Source organism: Panthera tigris, chromosome A1, assembly GCF_018350195.1.
Source record: "Panthera tigris isolate Pti1 chromosome A1, P.tigris_Pti1_mat1.1, whole genome shotgun sequence".
Lineage (NCBI taxonomy): Eukaryota > Metazoa > Chordata > Mammalia > Carnivora > Felidae > Panthera > Panthera tigris.
Genome location: NC_056660.1, coordinates 143,949,319 through 143,964,581, shown reverse-complemented (window position 1 = coordinate 143,964,581; position 15,263 = coordinate 143,949,319). Strand labels below are relative to the sequence as shown.

The 15,263-nt window shown below is 37.3% G+C and overlaps 1 protein-coding gene across 3 annotated transcripts in view; it reads right to left on the bottom strand.

The window, feature by feature from the left end:
- The window catches only part of RASGRF2 (Ras protein specific guanine nucleotide releasing factor 2), a 239,691-nt gene that overhangs the window by 113,397 nt on the left and 111,031 nt on the right, over nucleotides 1-15,263 (bottom strand). For all 3 annotated transcript variants that reach the window (XM_007079978.2, XM_042989305.1, XM_042989311.1), the window contains exons 10-13: nucleotides 10,612-10,772; nucleotides 9,634-9,700; nucleotides 8,958-9,094; nucleotides 105-187 (exon numbers count right to left, since the gene is read on the bottom strand). In XM_007079978.2, the coding sequence (XP_007080040.2) occupies nucleotides 105-187; nucleotides 8,958-9,094; nucleotides 9,634-9,700; nucleotides 10,612-10,772 (448 nt within the window). The remainder of the gene's footprint in view (nucleotides 1-104; nucleotides 188-8,957; nucleotides 9,095-9,633; nucleotides 9,701-10,611; nucleotides 10,773-15,263) is intronic.

Below are 15,263 nucleotides of genomic sequence, written 5' to 3'. Positions count from 1 at the left end.
CAAAATGTAGCAGAATCCTATGGAAGCAATATTTTTGCAGGGCTTTATGTTCTCAACCAATTTGATCTTGATTAAAATGTAAGGGAAAGGATTATCACACTTACTTAATCATATGTGGCACAGTAACTTTGGAATTCTCTTCAAATACTATAGTCATTAAACCATTACACCGTATATTGTCCACACACTGTGAAATTAAAAAATAAACAATTACAACCCACATGAAAACCTAGGCAGAGCATATATTCTCCAAATTGTTTATAGCCATGAAAACAATTTAGTTTCTTATTTCATCTGTGCACACACACACAGCAACAGGTAAACACTGTACACTGATGAGCAGATTCAATACCCAGTTACCAGAACTGTGCACTTGGCAAATACCTGAGGATAGAGATAGGGGCTTTTTTTTCTCCTGGAATGTATTTCCTAAGGACACTGGCCACGATGTCACATCATCACTATTCTCTGTCAGTAGCTGTACTAGTTGAGAGGTCTGTACCTTCTGACAGTAACAGCCTCTGCGATATTCATTCTCTGCCCGAGGGTGGTCTGGGGCAGGCTGCATAAAAATAATGGCTTTCTTGGATGAAATTCACCTTCTGTCTCACTAGCAAGCTCTGTGCCTACTTCTCAGGTGGTTTTTTTGCCAACAAATACCCCCATTTTACTAGTGTCTCTAGCAGTTTCTATTGGCACCATGTTGATTTGATGAGGATGCGTTGTGTAATTTCTCCCGCTCTGGAATGCATACAGTCCTGTTTATCTTTTACTCTTTTCTTTCCAGGAGGAAAACTCAGGAAATTTTGTTAATTTCCTCTGTCTTGTTTACTTACGCCTTATCAATTTAAAATTTCCCTTTGCAATTAGAGAAGGGTTAGAGAAGGATTTATTTTGAATTACACATATTCCTTTTGAATAAAATAGAAAATGAAAAAAAGATTTAAGCAATTTTTAAAATCAGAAAATATTTCTAGTTACTAGGTTACCATATAGTGATTTATGATTGTAGTTAAATGGCGTGAAGATGTTGATTGGTATTGTGGGGGAGGGGATGGGAAAGAGTGCTGTTGGAGGACAGGGCTCACACACAGACAGGGAGGGGAGAGATGAGGTAAGTGATCCTTTACCCCACTGGCCTTCTTTTCATTTTTAATATCTCTAAAGCACAGTGAGGCTGCCGCTTGGGTAACCAACACAGGAAACAAGAGGACAGAGATGGTGTTTGATGAAAACTGGAAAATGAACAATGTTACTTCAGTTTCCTTTAACATTCTAAGCAAATGGCACAGCTACACAAACAACAGCTTTAGGATGATTTAGGATTATATTTTCCATGTTTAAATTTTTCTGTTTGGTTCTTTGACTGATCAACCTGGTCCGTTTTACATAGTAATCTTTTTCTTTCTTTCCTTCCTTCCTTCCTTCCTTCCTTCCTCCCTTTCTTTCTTCCCTTTCTTTCTTTTCTTTCTTTCTTTCTTTATCTCTTTCTTTCTCTCATCCTTCCTTCCTCCCTCCCTCCCTCTCTCTCTCTCTTTCTTTATTATATTTTAAACATTCTTATTTTACAGTCTTTTCCAAATTGTCACCAGCAGTGTTAATTCTATCATTCACTGTGCTTCTGACTCTCTCAAAATAGATAATTTACTCACAAGACTTGTGATTTCTGATTCTGAGCACACTGTAATGAGCCCTGAATTGTAGAAGTGTTGCTAACGGAGTGACTTTGTGTATGCTTCTACCAAGAAGTCTTAGGATTTCAAGAGTCTCAAAAACCGCTTTTACATTAATTCCTCAGTTTGGATTTTTCATACCATGTGAATACGATACATTTAAATTTCAAATCTATAGGTTGGAAACACACTCATTTTTTTTCAAAGGAGATTTTTTTTTTAAACTCAGAACCCAAAACAAAGACAAACTTCCTTAATTATTTTCTGGGCTAACAGGAAGAGGTTTTGAGTTCTTATTTCACAGTTGTGATACTCTTCCAAAATCTAGGCTTTATTTATTTATTTATTTATTTTATTTATTTATTTTTTTTAATTTATTTTTGGGACAGAGAGAGACAGAGCATGAACGGGGGAGGGGCAGAGAGAGAGGGAGACACAGAATCGGAAACAGGCTCCAGGCTCTGAGCCATCAGCCCAGAGCCTGACGCGGGGGCTCGAACTCACGGACCGCGAGATCGTGACCTGGCTGAAGTCGGACACTTAACCGACTGCGCCACCCAGGCGCCCCTCAAAATCTAGGCTTTAAACAGGGAGCTTAATTCCTTTAAGGGGCCCAAGGCTGCCTCTCATTCCCTTTAGTTAAAACCCCTTGGGCTTGAGACCAATACTCAATCTAAAATCATTCTCAGGCCTCTATGTCTTCAGCTTATAAGCTTTCTACTCTAATTTTAAGTTTCTTTGGTATTTCTGATAACCAGAGATTACCTTTTATTCCTGTAAATATCACCAATGTATTAATTTTTTTCTTTTATACTGATTTTAAAGATTTATTTATTTATTTAAGTAATCTCTCAACCCATGTAGCTTGAACTCACAACCCCAAGTCAAGAGCTGAACACTCTACTGACTGAGCCAGCCAGGCGCCCTTTTATTCGATTTTATATGTTAAGCACTTCTGTTTTTATATCTAGAGAGGATCTAAATCAGCTCAGTCCTCCACACAGTCAGAATTGGAACCTGAGATAAATATTTTAGACCCAAAAGAGATTTATGTGGTAACTTTTGACCATCTCATTATCCAGTGTCATACCTCATTCATAAATCTTTCTGATTTACTGTGTGAGGCATTACAATTATTTTCAATAGAAAAAAAGGAAAATTTCACTTACACTCAAGTTTCAGGAGAACAAAACATACATGTAGTCTGAACTGCAACTCAAAAGACCATGTAATAAAAATCCTCATTTCCTAGAGGCTCCATAGACAGGGTGCAGTGACAACATGAGTGTGAACAAACAGAACTCTCAGGGGCTCTGGGTCCACCAGCTCTATTTCAACGAGAGTATCCTGTCTTTATCTTGCTTGCATTTGGGACTTTCAATAATGCTGCACTGAAGAACGGGTTCTCTTCCATAAAAAGTTAAGACTATAATAGAATTTATAAATATGAGTATGTGTATGAATATATTTATATTGGAAGGCATGGTATTGTTCATGACCATATAAGCCTGTCTTTTAATTGTGCTGGGGAAAAGTGACTTGAGCCCTGGGAAAATGAATATACTTCACTCATTCAAGAAGAATCGTGATAAGCAAGGTGTCACATATCTTTAAGGATGTATCAAATTTATACGAATTACAGTGAACCTTGAAATTAATAGGGTTAATAGAGTAACTTTTATGTTCACAATAGCCCCAGGTAGTTTTGATGCAACTGGTCCCTGGACAATTGTTGAAAATGACTTCTCCAGCAAGGTCTTTTGAGGATCTTGCTTAAGCCAATACCTGCTCAAAGGTCAGTAGTCTACTGTGTCACCATGCTTTTTTCTTCTGAGAAGAAAGGTTAGATTCAATTTTTCTCTTTTAATTCACCTTTTTATGTTGAAGTAAAAAATTCCCTATTGATTCCAGAGAAGCTATTTTAAGGGAGAAAGCATGTGAGAGTGCTATGGATTTGTCTACACAAGGTATACATTTTGACACATCTGCCCAAACCAAGCTCAGAGGTGAATTTTAATTCTGCATTTTAGTTAATATCCATAATTATAGACAAATCTGTTTAATATACCATTATGTATGACAGGAAGACAAGCATAAATGAATGCACTATATTGAAATGAATGGTCAAATCCTCAGCCTCAAATTTTTCCCTATAAATAGATGAAAAGGAAAAGAATTATTGGTCAAGACCATTAGCCATTTGTTCATTTTGTTGGAGGTGCCAACAGTTAATTATGGGCTTACTGGTGTAACTAAAGGTGTAATTAATCATTCAAGCAATTGTTACTTCTAAAAATTACAGCTTCAGAGAAAGAGGCCTGGCAAAATCAATAGTCTTAATTTTTGTAAAGAGTTCTTTATGTGAAACTGGGAATGTATCAATTCTCAGGAACTACTTTATTATCTTAAATAAGAGCTATATGTGATTAGCGTAACATGGTATAATAGCTTAGCAATGTGGCTTTAAATCAAGTCATGAAAAAATTAAGATCCACCAAAATAAAAAGTGACAAAAATAAAATGACAAAATAATGGGGAACATATTCAAAATTTGAATTGAAAGATGTTTATTTCCCTAGTCTGTAAGGATAGCTCCAATGAATAAATGTCTATTTGGCATAAACAGACAAGAGACAGAAATGGCAGAAAATGTTAATCTCATTGATAAATATAGAAATGTAAATTAAAACCACTAGAGAATCATACCACTTTTCCATTAAATAGGAAGATGTGATAAATATGATAAAACTCAATCTTGGCACAGAACTTAGAAAAAAGTTACACTGGTATCTTGCCAATGATGTAGTGAGATGATGCATTTTGGCGACCTGTCAAGTCATGAATCATGAAATCACGGAAGTGATCAGACCCTTTGTACCAACCTTACCCTCTGTGGGGAAGATATGCCAACAAGGACTTTGATAGGGGAAGAAACTCCCTGTAAAACAATGTTTAGCATGACATCACATAGTAATGCTAAAATCTGGGATATATCCATTTATTTAGGAAAAGCTGGAAAAATGGTATGTTAATGTGGTAGTGTGTGTGTGTGTGTGTGTGTGCGTGTGTGTGGCTATTAGAAGACACCAATATGAAGAATCTGCAGGAATAAAGATGTAAATGAGGTAAAATGTGAAAATTATGTATATACATACACTGAGAGCCAAACTGTAAAATTATTTCTGTATGACAGGATTCTAGGGGGTTTAGAGATGGAAACCATTAATTTTCAGGGTGGAGCTTTTCCATTTAATTGTGCAAAAGTCATCTGTGGAGTTGTTAACCCAGGGAAGGGTAGGGGTGCCTGGAATGTAGACTCAGGAATCTGCAAGTTTACAAAAACCCTCAGGCAACTCTACTATAGTTATCTGTGGAAATACTTTGATAAACATTAATTTAATGTGCTGAGTGTTGAGAATATTTTTAGTTCCTTTTTATGTCCATATTTTTACATATCCATAATAAAATATTAAATAGTACATTTTCAAGCTTTCAGTGGGCTCATCTTATTAATAATGAATCTGTCCAGAGACATATTGGGAGACTGACAAATAGCATCAATGTATGTGTAGCACATAATTTCCTCCATAAAATGAAATTGCTTCAAGCAGAGAAGAAAGCCAGTTGAGATGTGCTGCTTGGCAGCAACCTAGGCTCAATCAACAATGGAGCACTCTGTCCCTACCATCCACCAATCAAACCTTGCATCGGCAAAATCACTAAGTATCTCAGAGCGTTCACCGTTCTACTCAGCCTTTAATAGCAGTTGACACGTGACCACTCCCTCCTTGGTGCACTTTCCTCACTTGACTTCCAGGACACCACACCCTCTTGGCTGTCCTACCACACTAGTGGAACCTTCTCAGTCCTCTTGTTGTTCTCCATGACTCCTCAGTCAGTCCATGGCCTTTTTCTCATTTCTATCTGTACTTACTCTCTGGGTGGTCTCAATACTCTCACAGACTTAAATACCACCTAACTGACACAGACTCTCCCACCCAGACCTCTCTCCTAAATGCTGGACTGCTGCTTACTCAGCAACTCCATGCAAATGTCTAACAGCCTTCTGAAACTGAACATATCCAGAGTAAGCTTCTAATAATTCACCACAAAATCTCCCTGTCCCAGAAGATTTTCCCATCCTGTTAATGACAACTCCATTCTTCCCATTGCTCAGGCCAAAACTCTGAAGACATCCTTAAATCTTCCTTCTCTCTCACACCCCAAATATAAGCCATAATAAAACCCTGTTGGTTTGACCTTAAAAATGAGTCCAGAATCAAAACTTTTATCTCCAACTCCATTCCTACCATTGGTCTGAGCCTTCAAGACTTCTCACCTGGTTTATCACAGGTGAGATAATCCTGTTCAGCTCCTTCTCGTTCAGCTCCCCACTTCCACTCTTGCCCTCTGCTCCCAGTCTATGCAGGTAAAACAGCAGGTAAAGAGATCCTTTTAAAACTGAAGTCAGATGATGGAATTCCTTCATCAAACCTTTTAAGAGCTTTTCACTGGACTCAGAATCCAAGCTAAAGCCCTTTCACTGGTTTAGGAGGCCTTCCCTGGTTGGACTTCTGTTACCTCTCTGACTTCCTCTTCTCCTGTTATCCCTCTCGCACAATCCATTTCAACCACACTGACTTCATGCTATTCTTCAAAATATGCAGTGTCCTCCTACTTTAGAGTCTTGCAATGGCTCTTCCCCCTGTTTGAAATGACTTCCCCTTTATCATATATTTACAATGGTATTTCCATCACCTGCTACAGTCATTGTTTAGATGTCTCCTGCAGCCTGAGGTGACCACCATTTTAAAACTGTACTGACCCACACCTACCCCCAGTAACGCAATCCTTCCTACTCTGTCCTATCACCTTCTAACATAAAACAGTATGTACTTATTTAGTACATTTATTGTTTATTTTCAATCTTCCTCACACTAGAATGTAAGCTACATAAGGTCAGTGAATTTTTATTGTTGTTGTCTCTTTTGTTCATGACATATCACAGGTGCCTAAGCAGTGCCTGGCATATAGTACCACTGCAAAAATATATTTGCTGAATACATGAAATAACGTGTGTTAAAGTCATACAACAACAGGTTCCATTAAACATAGTAATTTCATGAATTATATCATTGTCACTCAAAAAGATATAACTTTCTGTTAGCTTTATTCTCCAATTCATTTATAGATACCATCTAGTAGGACTTAACATATTAGCCATAGAGACTTGGAAAAATATGAACAAGTTGTGTACTTCTGCCTCAAGATGTAGTTTAATAGAAAGACTCACTTGGATGCTTATGGCAAAGCATTGTATCCTTTCTTTAAAAAAAAACAATCATAGGATCACCCATGCACCCAAGGGTCTTTCTTTCTTTAGCAATGCCTCACCAGGCGCGCTAAGTAAGGTTATTTAGAGCTTTTATCAATTCTGTACCTTAGGAGCCTCAATTACATCATAAGGTAGAAGCTAGAAGCAGCTGGAAAAAAACCTTTGCCTCCTCATATTCTCTCCAGTCTTCCTACTCATCTTGGCTTCCCAACACCTATAAAACTGTGTTGCATTAAGCTGTCCACTTTTCCTTTCTTCCCTACTGGCCTGCCTATCTCATTGAGACCAGAGACCATCACCATATCTCTGATACCTACAAGATACCTGGCAGAAATAGTCATAGAATCAGTGAATGATTCAGAATTTCATTAGGTAAGAGATGCATTACAGAGTCTAAAGTATTAATTCATACGGCACAGAGCTAATGAAAGTATTAATAAATCACAAGGATATAATTATGCAAATATAGAAGAGCCCATGTTTTCATTCCTTTTTTGGCCATAAAAGAAGCACCTTCACTTCAAGCTATTTATTCACCATCAAAGGATTCCTGGGGATATATAAGTAAAAATCTAGCACTCTTGTAGAGTTTGTTTAGAATGCCAATAAAAGACATGGATTAGATATGACTTATGACTCAACACAGTTGTGTAACTTTGGACAAATACTTAGCCTTCCAAACCTTAGATTTCTCACCTGTGAAATGGAACTGATATTTCTGTTTACCTTCCGAATACTCCTATAAAGATCAAATTAGATTAAGTCTGTAAAAAGCTCTTTGACATATCAAAATAATTAATTTTTCCTTTCCTTGTCTGTTTTCCCTCAGTTTTCAGTCACTCAGAAAAAAATTAAGTCTCTGAAGAACTAAGACATAGCTCATATTTTTACCTAAGTTTTATATACAAACTACTATGAGCTCTTCAGAAAAGGCTAAGGTGGGGTGCCTGGGTGGTTCAGTCAGTTAAGTGTCGATCTCTTGACTTCAGCTCAGGTCACGATCTCACAGTTTGTAGGTTCAAGCCCCACATTGGGCTCTGCGCTGGCAGTGTAGAGACTGCTGGGATTCTCTCTCCCCCTCTCCCCTGCTCGTGTGCTCTGTCTGTCTCTCTCTCTCTCCAAATAAATAAATAAACTTCTAAAAAAAAGAAAAATAGAAGGCAATTGAATCTATAGTATATGCTTTTTCCATTTGCCCCAGTCTTCCTTGAGTTAACAACTTAGAAGATAATTACCGAGTCTTCTGTTAATATTATCCTTACATGAACATTTGTCTCCAAATTGGCTAATGGAGTAAACATCATGTGGAGCTTGTATTTAGGAATGTACAAGCCCAATCACGACTAGTTTTGATATATATCCAATTTCTGAATAAATGCAGGAATCCCTTAACTGGGCATTGTGGATCAAGGAAAAGTAAGCAAATCTGTTTCCTAGTTTTTTCAATATAAAATACAGGAAAGCTCATTTTCATATTTCATACTATAGACAGTTTCTCTTCTTTGATGTGATTCTTTAATTTGTGATTTCTCATCAGAGCCCTTGTTAGCTGTTTTTGCATCTCTCACAATTCTCCTACCTCAGAAACAAATAAGCAAAAGATAAGCTAGTGGAGGTCCCTGGAGAATTTATTACTAACAGGGCAATTTTAACACTGTTCAATACACGTGATTACATTCACAGCCTGTACAAGAATGCCTAGGAACTAAAATGCAAGTACCACAATTCAGGTAAATTTTAGCCTTATAAAGAAAGACAAACAAACAACAACAAATGATCCCAGCTAGCAAGATACACAGTGGTGATGGCAGTGTCCACAGCAACTAGATGTATTTTTTTAACAAAAATAAAATAACTAAAAGCCTTCCCCCAAAATTTATGGTGTGAAATAAACACACACATACACAAACAAACAAAATCACAATTTATGGCAAACGCCACTCGCTTACCTGACTTATGTCACTCGTCCAGGCAGCTTTCTCCTGACGTGAAGGTGCCAACAGGACTACAGTGAATGGGGCAGCATCTGGAGGCTCCACTACTATTTTAAAATCTAGATGTCCAAACACTTGTCCAGAACCTTTGGCTTCAATACATGCAAACCAACCAATTAGATGTGAATATAAAAATATGTGTGATAGCTACTTTCACAGACTTCTGGTAATACGATGGATGTCCGTTGAAGTCCAGAATCTTATTTCAGCAACATGGCACTTCTTAGGCAAGGGGAAGCCTTTACTAAGCTCATAAGTAGACAAAAAAGCTGAGGTCAGCAGGTTACTCAGGACTAGGATCTCTGCCTCCTACTCATTTCCTCTTTTCTTTTTTTGAAATTGCCATAATCTACAGAATTCCAACAACTCTCTAATTTAATTCTTTTTCTGCCTTCCACTGAAAAGTCACTATCGTGAGACAAATTCAATAAAATGTGAATTCCCAAAGATGGTTTTAACGAAGCTCACAGGTTAAATGATTCAACAGAACTTTTCATATATAAACGACTTCAGGGAGTTTATTCTCAGCATCTCTCCTGCCTCCTTAAGCAGCTCGCCTTAGCTATAAGTAAATAAAAACTATAAGACCCTTTTATTCTACCATAATTCTAAGAGATAGAATGTGACTTACAGTCATCATCACTTGCATCGGGCTCCTCAATCAAAGTACATTCTATTAGAGAGAGAACCCCACCTGTCTGGAAACAAACCAATTTTTCATTAAGAGGCTGACAGTCTTGCATAAGTTGGGAAGCTCAGATACATAAACCTTATATTCAAATTGTCACAGAAGAAAGCATAGCAATTCTGCATCACAAATAATTTTTCATAGATTCCAAAACTACAGTTAGCTGTATAAAAGTAATTAAACACACTGAATTTCATGATTCTTCTGCACCAACTGCCTCTCACTCCCAGGGTTTATAAATTTAGCAAGTCAGCCTACAGGAGACTAGATGGCACCTTGAGAGTGAATGCAGCTAGACCCACCAACCAGGAAGTGCTTTAAGCAGCAGAAAGCCATCATCCTGGTGTTGGATAATAGTTGTTAGGTACTAATAACAAAAGGTATAGATAGGTACTTTTTCTATAAAGGGCCAGACAGTAAATCATTTAGGCTTTACGAGCCATATCTCTATCGCAACTATTCAAATCTGCCATTTTAAAAGCATGAAAGCAGCCAGACAATATATAAACAAATGAGCATGGCTGTGTTCCAATAAAACTTTATTAACAGGCAGCAGGCTGTGGGCCATGGTTTGCTGACTCTTGGTATAGAGCAAGATAAAATAGGATTTAGCAAATATTCTATCAATATACTGCAGTGATTTAATAAGATTTTTGTAGCTCAGTAGTCATCAACTAGTAATTTTTTCTAGGTTATGATTTTAATTGCACTTCTTTATGGAAATGGACACTGAAATTTCTATTTTTTGGATTTGATTAACAACAAAGTACATGCCAGGCTTAGCAACTGTACATTACCTCACTATGCAATTGTGACAATCTGGGTTTTATGATACTGGATATGGGAAAGCCATAATTAAATTAATCTCAATCCCTCTTAAGTGCATGGAACATAAATGGAATAGTCACATAAAACCCATACCTTGAGCAGATGCAGCTTTCCTCCTGAACTTCTTGTACAAATTAAAAAGTGTTTTGTAAATAAGAAGCACTGTCTTTCTCCTTCCTTTTTCAAAGACAGTGAACCCAGGCGAACTTTACTAAGTTTCCCCCTCTCAACAGAAGGTACTTGAATAAGAGAACCTGGTAATCACAAAAGTGAAGAATACACAGCAATTAAAATTTTTTCAAGTGAGAGCTATTCTTGATGCAATAAACTCTAGGACCTGTTTCCCAAGATACCAAGGATTTATTTGATGCACCATTGGAAGTAAATCCTCTACACTCTGAGCAGAAGAGAGAATGCATTGTGTTTTAAGGGCCTAACTAATTCTCACTATTTTTTGATTTATTGATTTCAGAGAGAGAAAGGGAGAGGGAGAGAGAGCAAGCAGCAGAGCAGCAGAGAGAGGGAGAGAGAGAATCCTAAGCAGGTTCCACACTGTCTGCCCAGAGCCCAACTCGAGGCTCAATCCCATGGGCTGTGAGATCATGACCTGAGCTCATATCAAGAGTTGGATGCTTAACCAACTGAGCCTCTCAGTCACCCCTAATTCCTACTATTTTTATAAAACATTTCAGACTTGATTATTTACTAATAAACTGTAAAATAAATTTGAAAGAAAGCCAAACTGAATTCAGAGAACAAGGCACTTGTGTCATCTGTCCCTCGGTGATCTTATCTCAACCAATTTAAGAATAAGATACATGGGGTGCCTGGATGGCTCAGCCCGTTAAGCGTCTGACTTTGGCTCAGGTCATGATCTCATGGTTCGCAAGTTCGAGGCCAGTGTCATGCTCTGTGCTGACAGCTGAGAGCCTGGAGCCTGCTTGGGGTTCTGTGTCTCCCTCTCTCTCTGCCCCTCTCCTGCTTGTGCTCTCTCTGTCCTTCTCTCTCAAAAACAAATAAAAAATATTTTAAAAAATTTTTTAAAGAAATTAAAAAAAGAACAAGATATATACTGTATAATTGCATATAGTAATAAAATAACATAGTAAAAAGAAGATAGAATTTATTCTTCCTGAGGCACTGTAGGTAGACAAATAACATAATACAAAAATAAAATTTACACTGCATGTATATTATAAAAATAAACAAATTAAACAATTCAATGCAACTTAGTTAATTAAAATTAACTAAGGGCAGCTATTTCAGATTATATTTAAATTATGTGTGATAAAAATTTTGTGGAATTTAAATGGAAAAGAACTCATAAAGTCTATACCCAGAGCATTCCCGTGAACAAAACTGTCTTCTATTCAATGTGAGAATCTCTACATAGATTTTATACAAGTTCATCCTAATAATGACCTCCCCACAAAATAAAATTCCAATCTAAGTTAGACAGCAAACCAAAACAAACACTAGGAAAGATTCTTGTCAATACCTTGACTTCTGAAATAGTGATATTACTGAGTCAGCGATATTACTACGATTTGTTCAATCTACCACTACTCAAAATGCAGCCTTACAAAGACACATATCAGTCTCATAAGAACCGTTAACTGCATATTCAACCCTTAAATATTAACAGGGGTCAGCACTAAAAAATGAGATTGCAGGCAACCTCATTTCCTCTTCAGACATTTTCTGCATTTCCTGATTTTTTTTTTAATGGTCACAGATTCCTTTGATAAGTGGGGAAAGCCCCACTAAAGTTGTTCATATACGTAAAATGGTAAAACTATGACTGTGGGTCACAAAATGTTCACGTTAGCATATGAATACTCCAAACAGCATCTACTTTTTAACAGAGCTGAAGGTGGGGAGGTGGGTAGATGAGGAGCAAACCTCCGTGTGCAGATTCCATCTCCTCAGGTGAGTGTTTAGGTGGGACTGCTAGACAGAGGCACAGTAGGCAGCTATTTGGGGGCCTAAAGAACAGCATGGAAGTAGTCCTGGGGAAGGCTGTGGGCCCTGGGAACAAAGGGTAGGAGAAGGCTTGACTCCACCAAAGGGAACGGGCAAGGGGAGAGCGAAGGAAGGAGGTGAGGCAGGTGGGAGCAAGCTGTCAGAGAGCGCGGGCAGCAAGTAATTAAATTTGAAGAGCAGAGGAGGGGTGGGGAGAGCAAAAGGCAGACTGCCTAGATAAGTAAATGAGTAACAGCAGAAGGACTGCACTCATGGGGCTCACGGGGCAGAATCAAAGCCAGAGGAGCTCTTTCGGAGGACCTGGTTAGCCCCTGATTTCACAGAAGGGAAAACTGAGGCCTGAGGGGCTGAGCAGCCGTCACCTGAGTGAGCCATGCTGCCAAGAGATGGCAGTGGATTCAGCAACATAAACAATGACACCTGGAAAGGGATCGGATAGGAAAAGACAGTCCGTTGTAGCTTTGCCATGGGGGGTCGTGAGATCAGCTAGGGCAGAGTGAAAGACTGGAGCTGAAGACAAATAAATGTCCTGGTGGATAAACAGGTTCAGGAGTCATTTTCAGAAAGGTTATAACCAAGTTTATGAAGATTCAATATAATGTGTCGTTAAGTGTTCTAGCATTTAATGATTTTGCAGATCAGAAATTACAGAATACATGTTTGCTCATATATTAGTAATACTGTGGATTAAAACTTTGAGGTAAAAAAAATAAACATTTCCTTGTGAACGATACACTAATATGTTTAATCGATAACCGTTCATCCTGTATATTCAGCCTACACAGAAGTCTATATGTCAGAATTAAAAGTGAGGGATTTCAACACTATTTTCGGTTTATAAAATAATCATATTGGGAAAAACATGTTAAGTGGACTTTTTTTATATTTCATTTTATCTTTGACCTGGTGTTTCAATACAACTCTAAGACTTGAAGATTCCTCTCTAGTTAGTAAAAATTAAAGGAATAGTTTGTATTAGTAATTCCTCAATATCAGACCATTGCTATGACACAGTTCCTTGTGTCTCTCTCACAATAATTGGGGTCAATTTACAACAAAACTTGTGTTATTTCAATCACTAAATTCCCAAAGAATGGCATTCAGGACTAATGCCCTTATTCTTCATTCCACCCAGTGTGAAAAGGAATGATGAGCAACTTCCAGGTTACTGGGTTAGGCATTTGAGAAAGTACAAATATTTGTGGACCCCATGTTACAACTCCAAAGAACACTGCTACCCTAAAAGGACATGACTGTGAGTCGGGGAATAGTTAAGGTATCACAGAGGTCCGAGACTCATTCTCAATGCATTTCACTCTGAATTCAGTAACCTTCACTTAATTATCCTGGTTCACATTTCCACAAGACATTGGCTATGCATAATGGGTTTTCGGCAAAATGTCAATTTAGAGTGCCTCATCTTCTACTAAATGTTCATACATATTTCATGTTATTGAAAAACAGAAACTCATTCCAAAATTTAGATCTTGGTTTTTAAATTTATGTCATACTCTCACAGGCACTGGTTTAAATGCTTTTGTGGGTATCAGCTCATTAAATTTTCACCACGACCCTAAAATCTAGGTGCTATTAACTCCAACTTAAGGAGAGGAAACTGAGACAAAGAAAAGTTAAATAAATTGCTCAATATCCTACAGCAAGGAGATGGTGGAGGCAAAATTTGACCTCCAGCGACATGGCTATACTGTCTTCCTATTACTGTTTCAGACTCTTACACTTTAGTTCAACAAACTTTGAGTAGATTTTGGAACATAAATGACATTATCAGACTACATTGCGATACAGTCCTTTGCATCCTGCTCATCAACTATTTAATGATTAGCATCAATTTACAATAAAACCTCTGTTACTTTAATCACTAAATTCCCACAGATTGACATTCAAGATTATCTGATGCCCCTATTCTAAGGAGGCCTTTCCGACGTCCTGGGCGACTTATTTTTTCTAGTCCTCAGAATAAACATTCATTTAAGGTTGAAACCACACATATATTTGTGCATATGCACACATGTACACACACAAATACAGACACACTGCAACATACCTCATACTATCCCTAAAAGTAAATAACACAAATACTAGCAGACAATTAGAGATAATTTGTAGTCCATTTCATAGGAAATGGAATCCATCAAAGTTTAAAAGAATAAAAAACCCACCTCGATGGGTTTAAAAGTCTGTTAAGGGTATGTAGTAAAAATGATAATAGGAGCAACCAAAGCAAAACAATGGAAACTTCCCAAATTATATGTAATTGGATTACTTTCTACTTTTGGATTAAGGTCTGTTTTTTTAAAGCCAACTTTATTGAATAATTCCTAAACACACTAACAACCAAAAATACAAAAAAAATACTGTAAAAGCAAATCATTATATCAACATCAATACAATAATAACATCAGCTGTATTAATAGCTAACAGAAGTGCTTTAAACATGTGGCAAAGAAAAAGCAATAAATAACATCTGGACATGAATCAAAGGCAGATGTGGCTCCTGAGTATTTTTCCTCCGGGTGCACTGAAAAAAATGACTTATTCAATATCTTCAACCTTCTAGCGTTTTTCATTATAGATGTTTTTTTCAAACTTAGATAAGAGCAGTCTCAGTTTATAGAAATAAATTACGATGTATCATACTTTTCAATCAAAAGCCCTTTCAGAAATAGAATACTAGTTACAGAAACATTTATTTGCATTCTCGCATATTATAAAGCTCCAGTCAATTAGTATTTTTTCAGTGA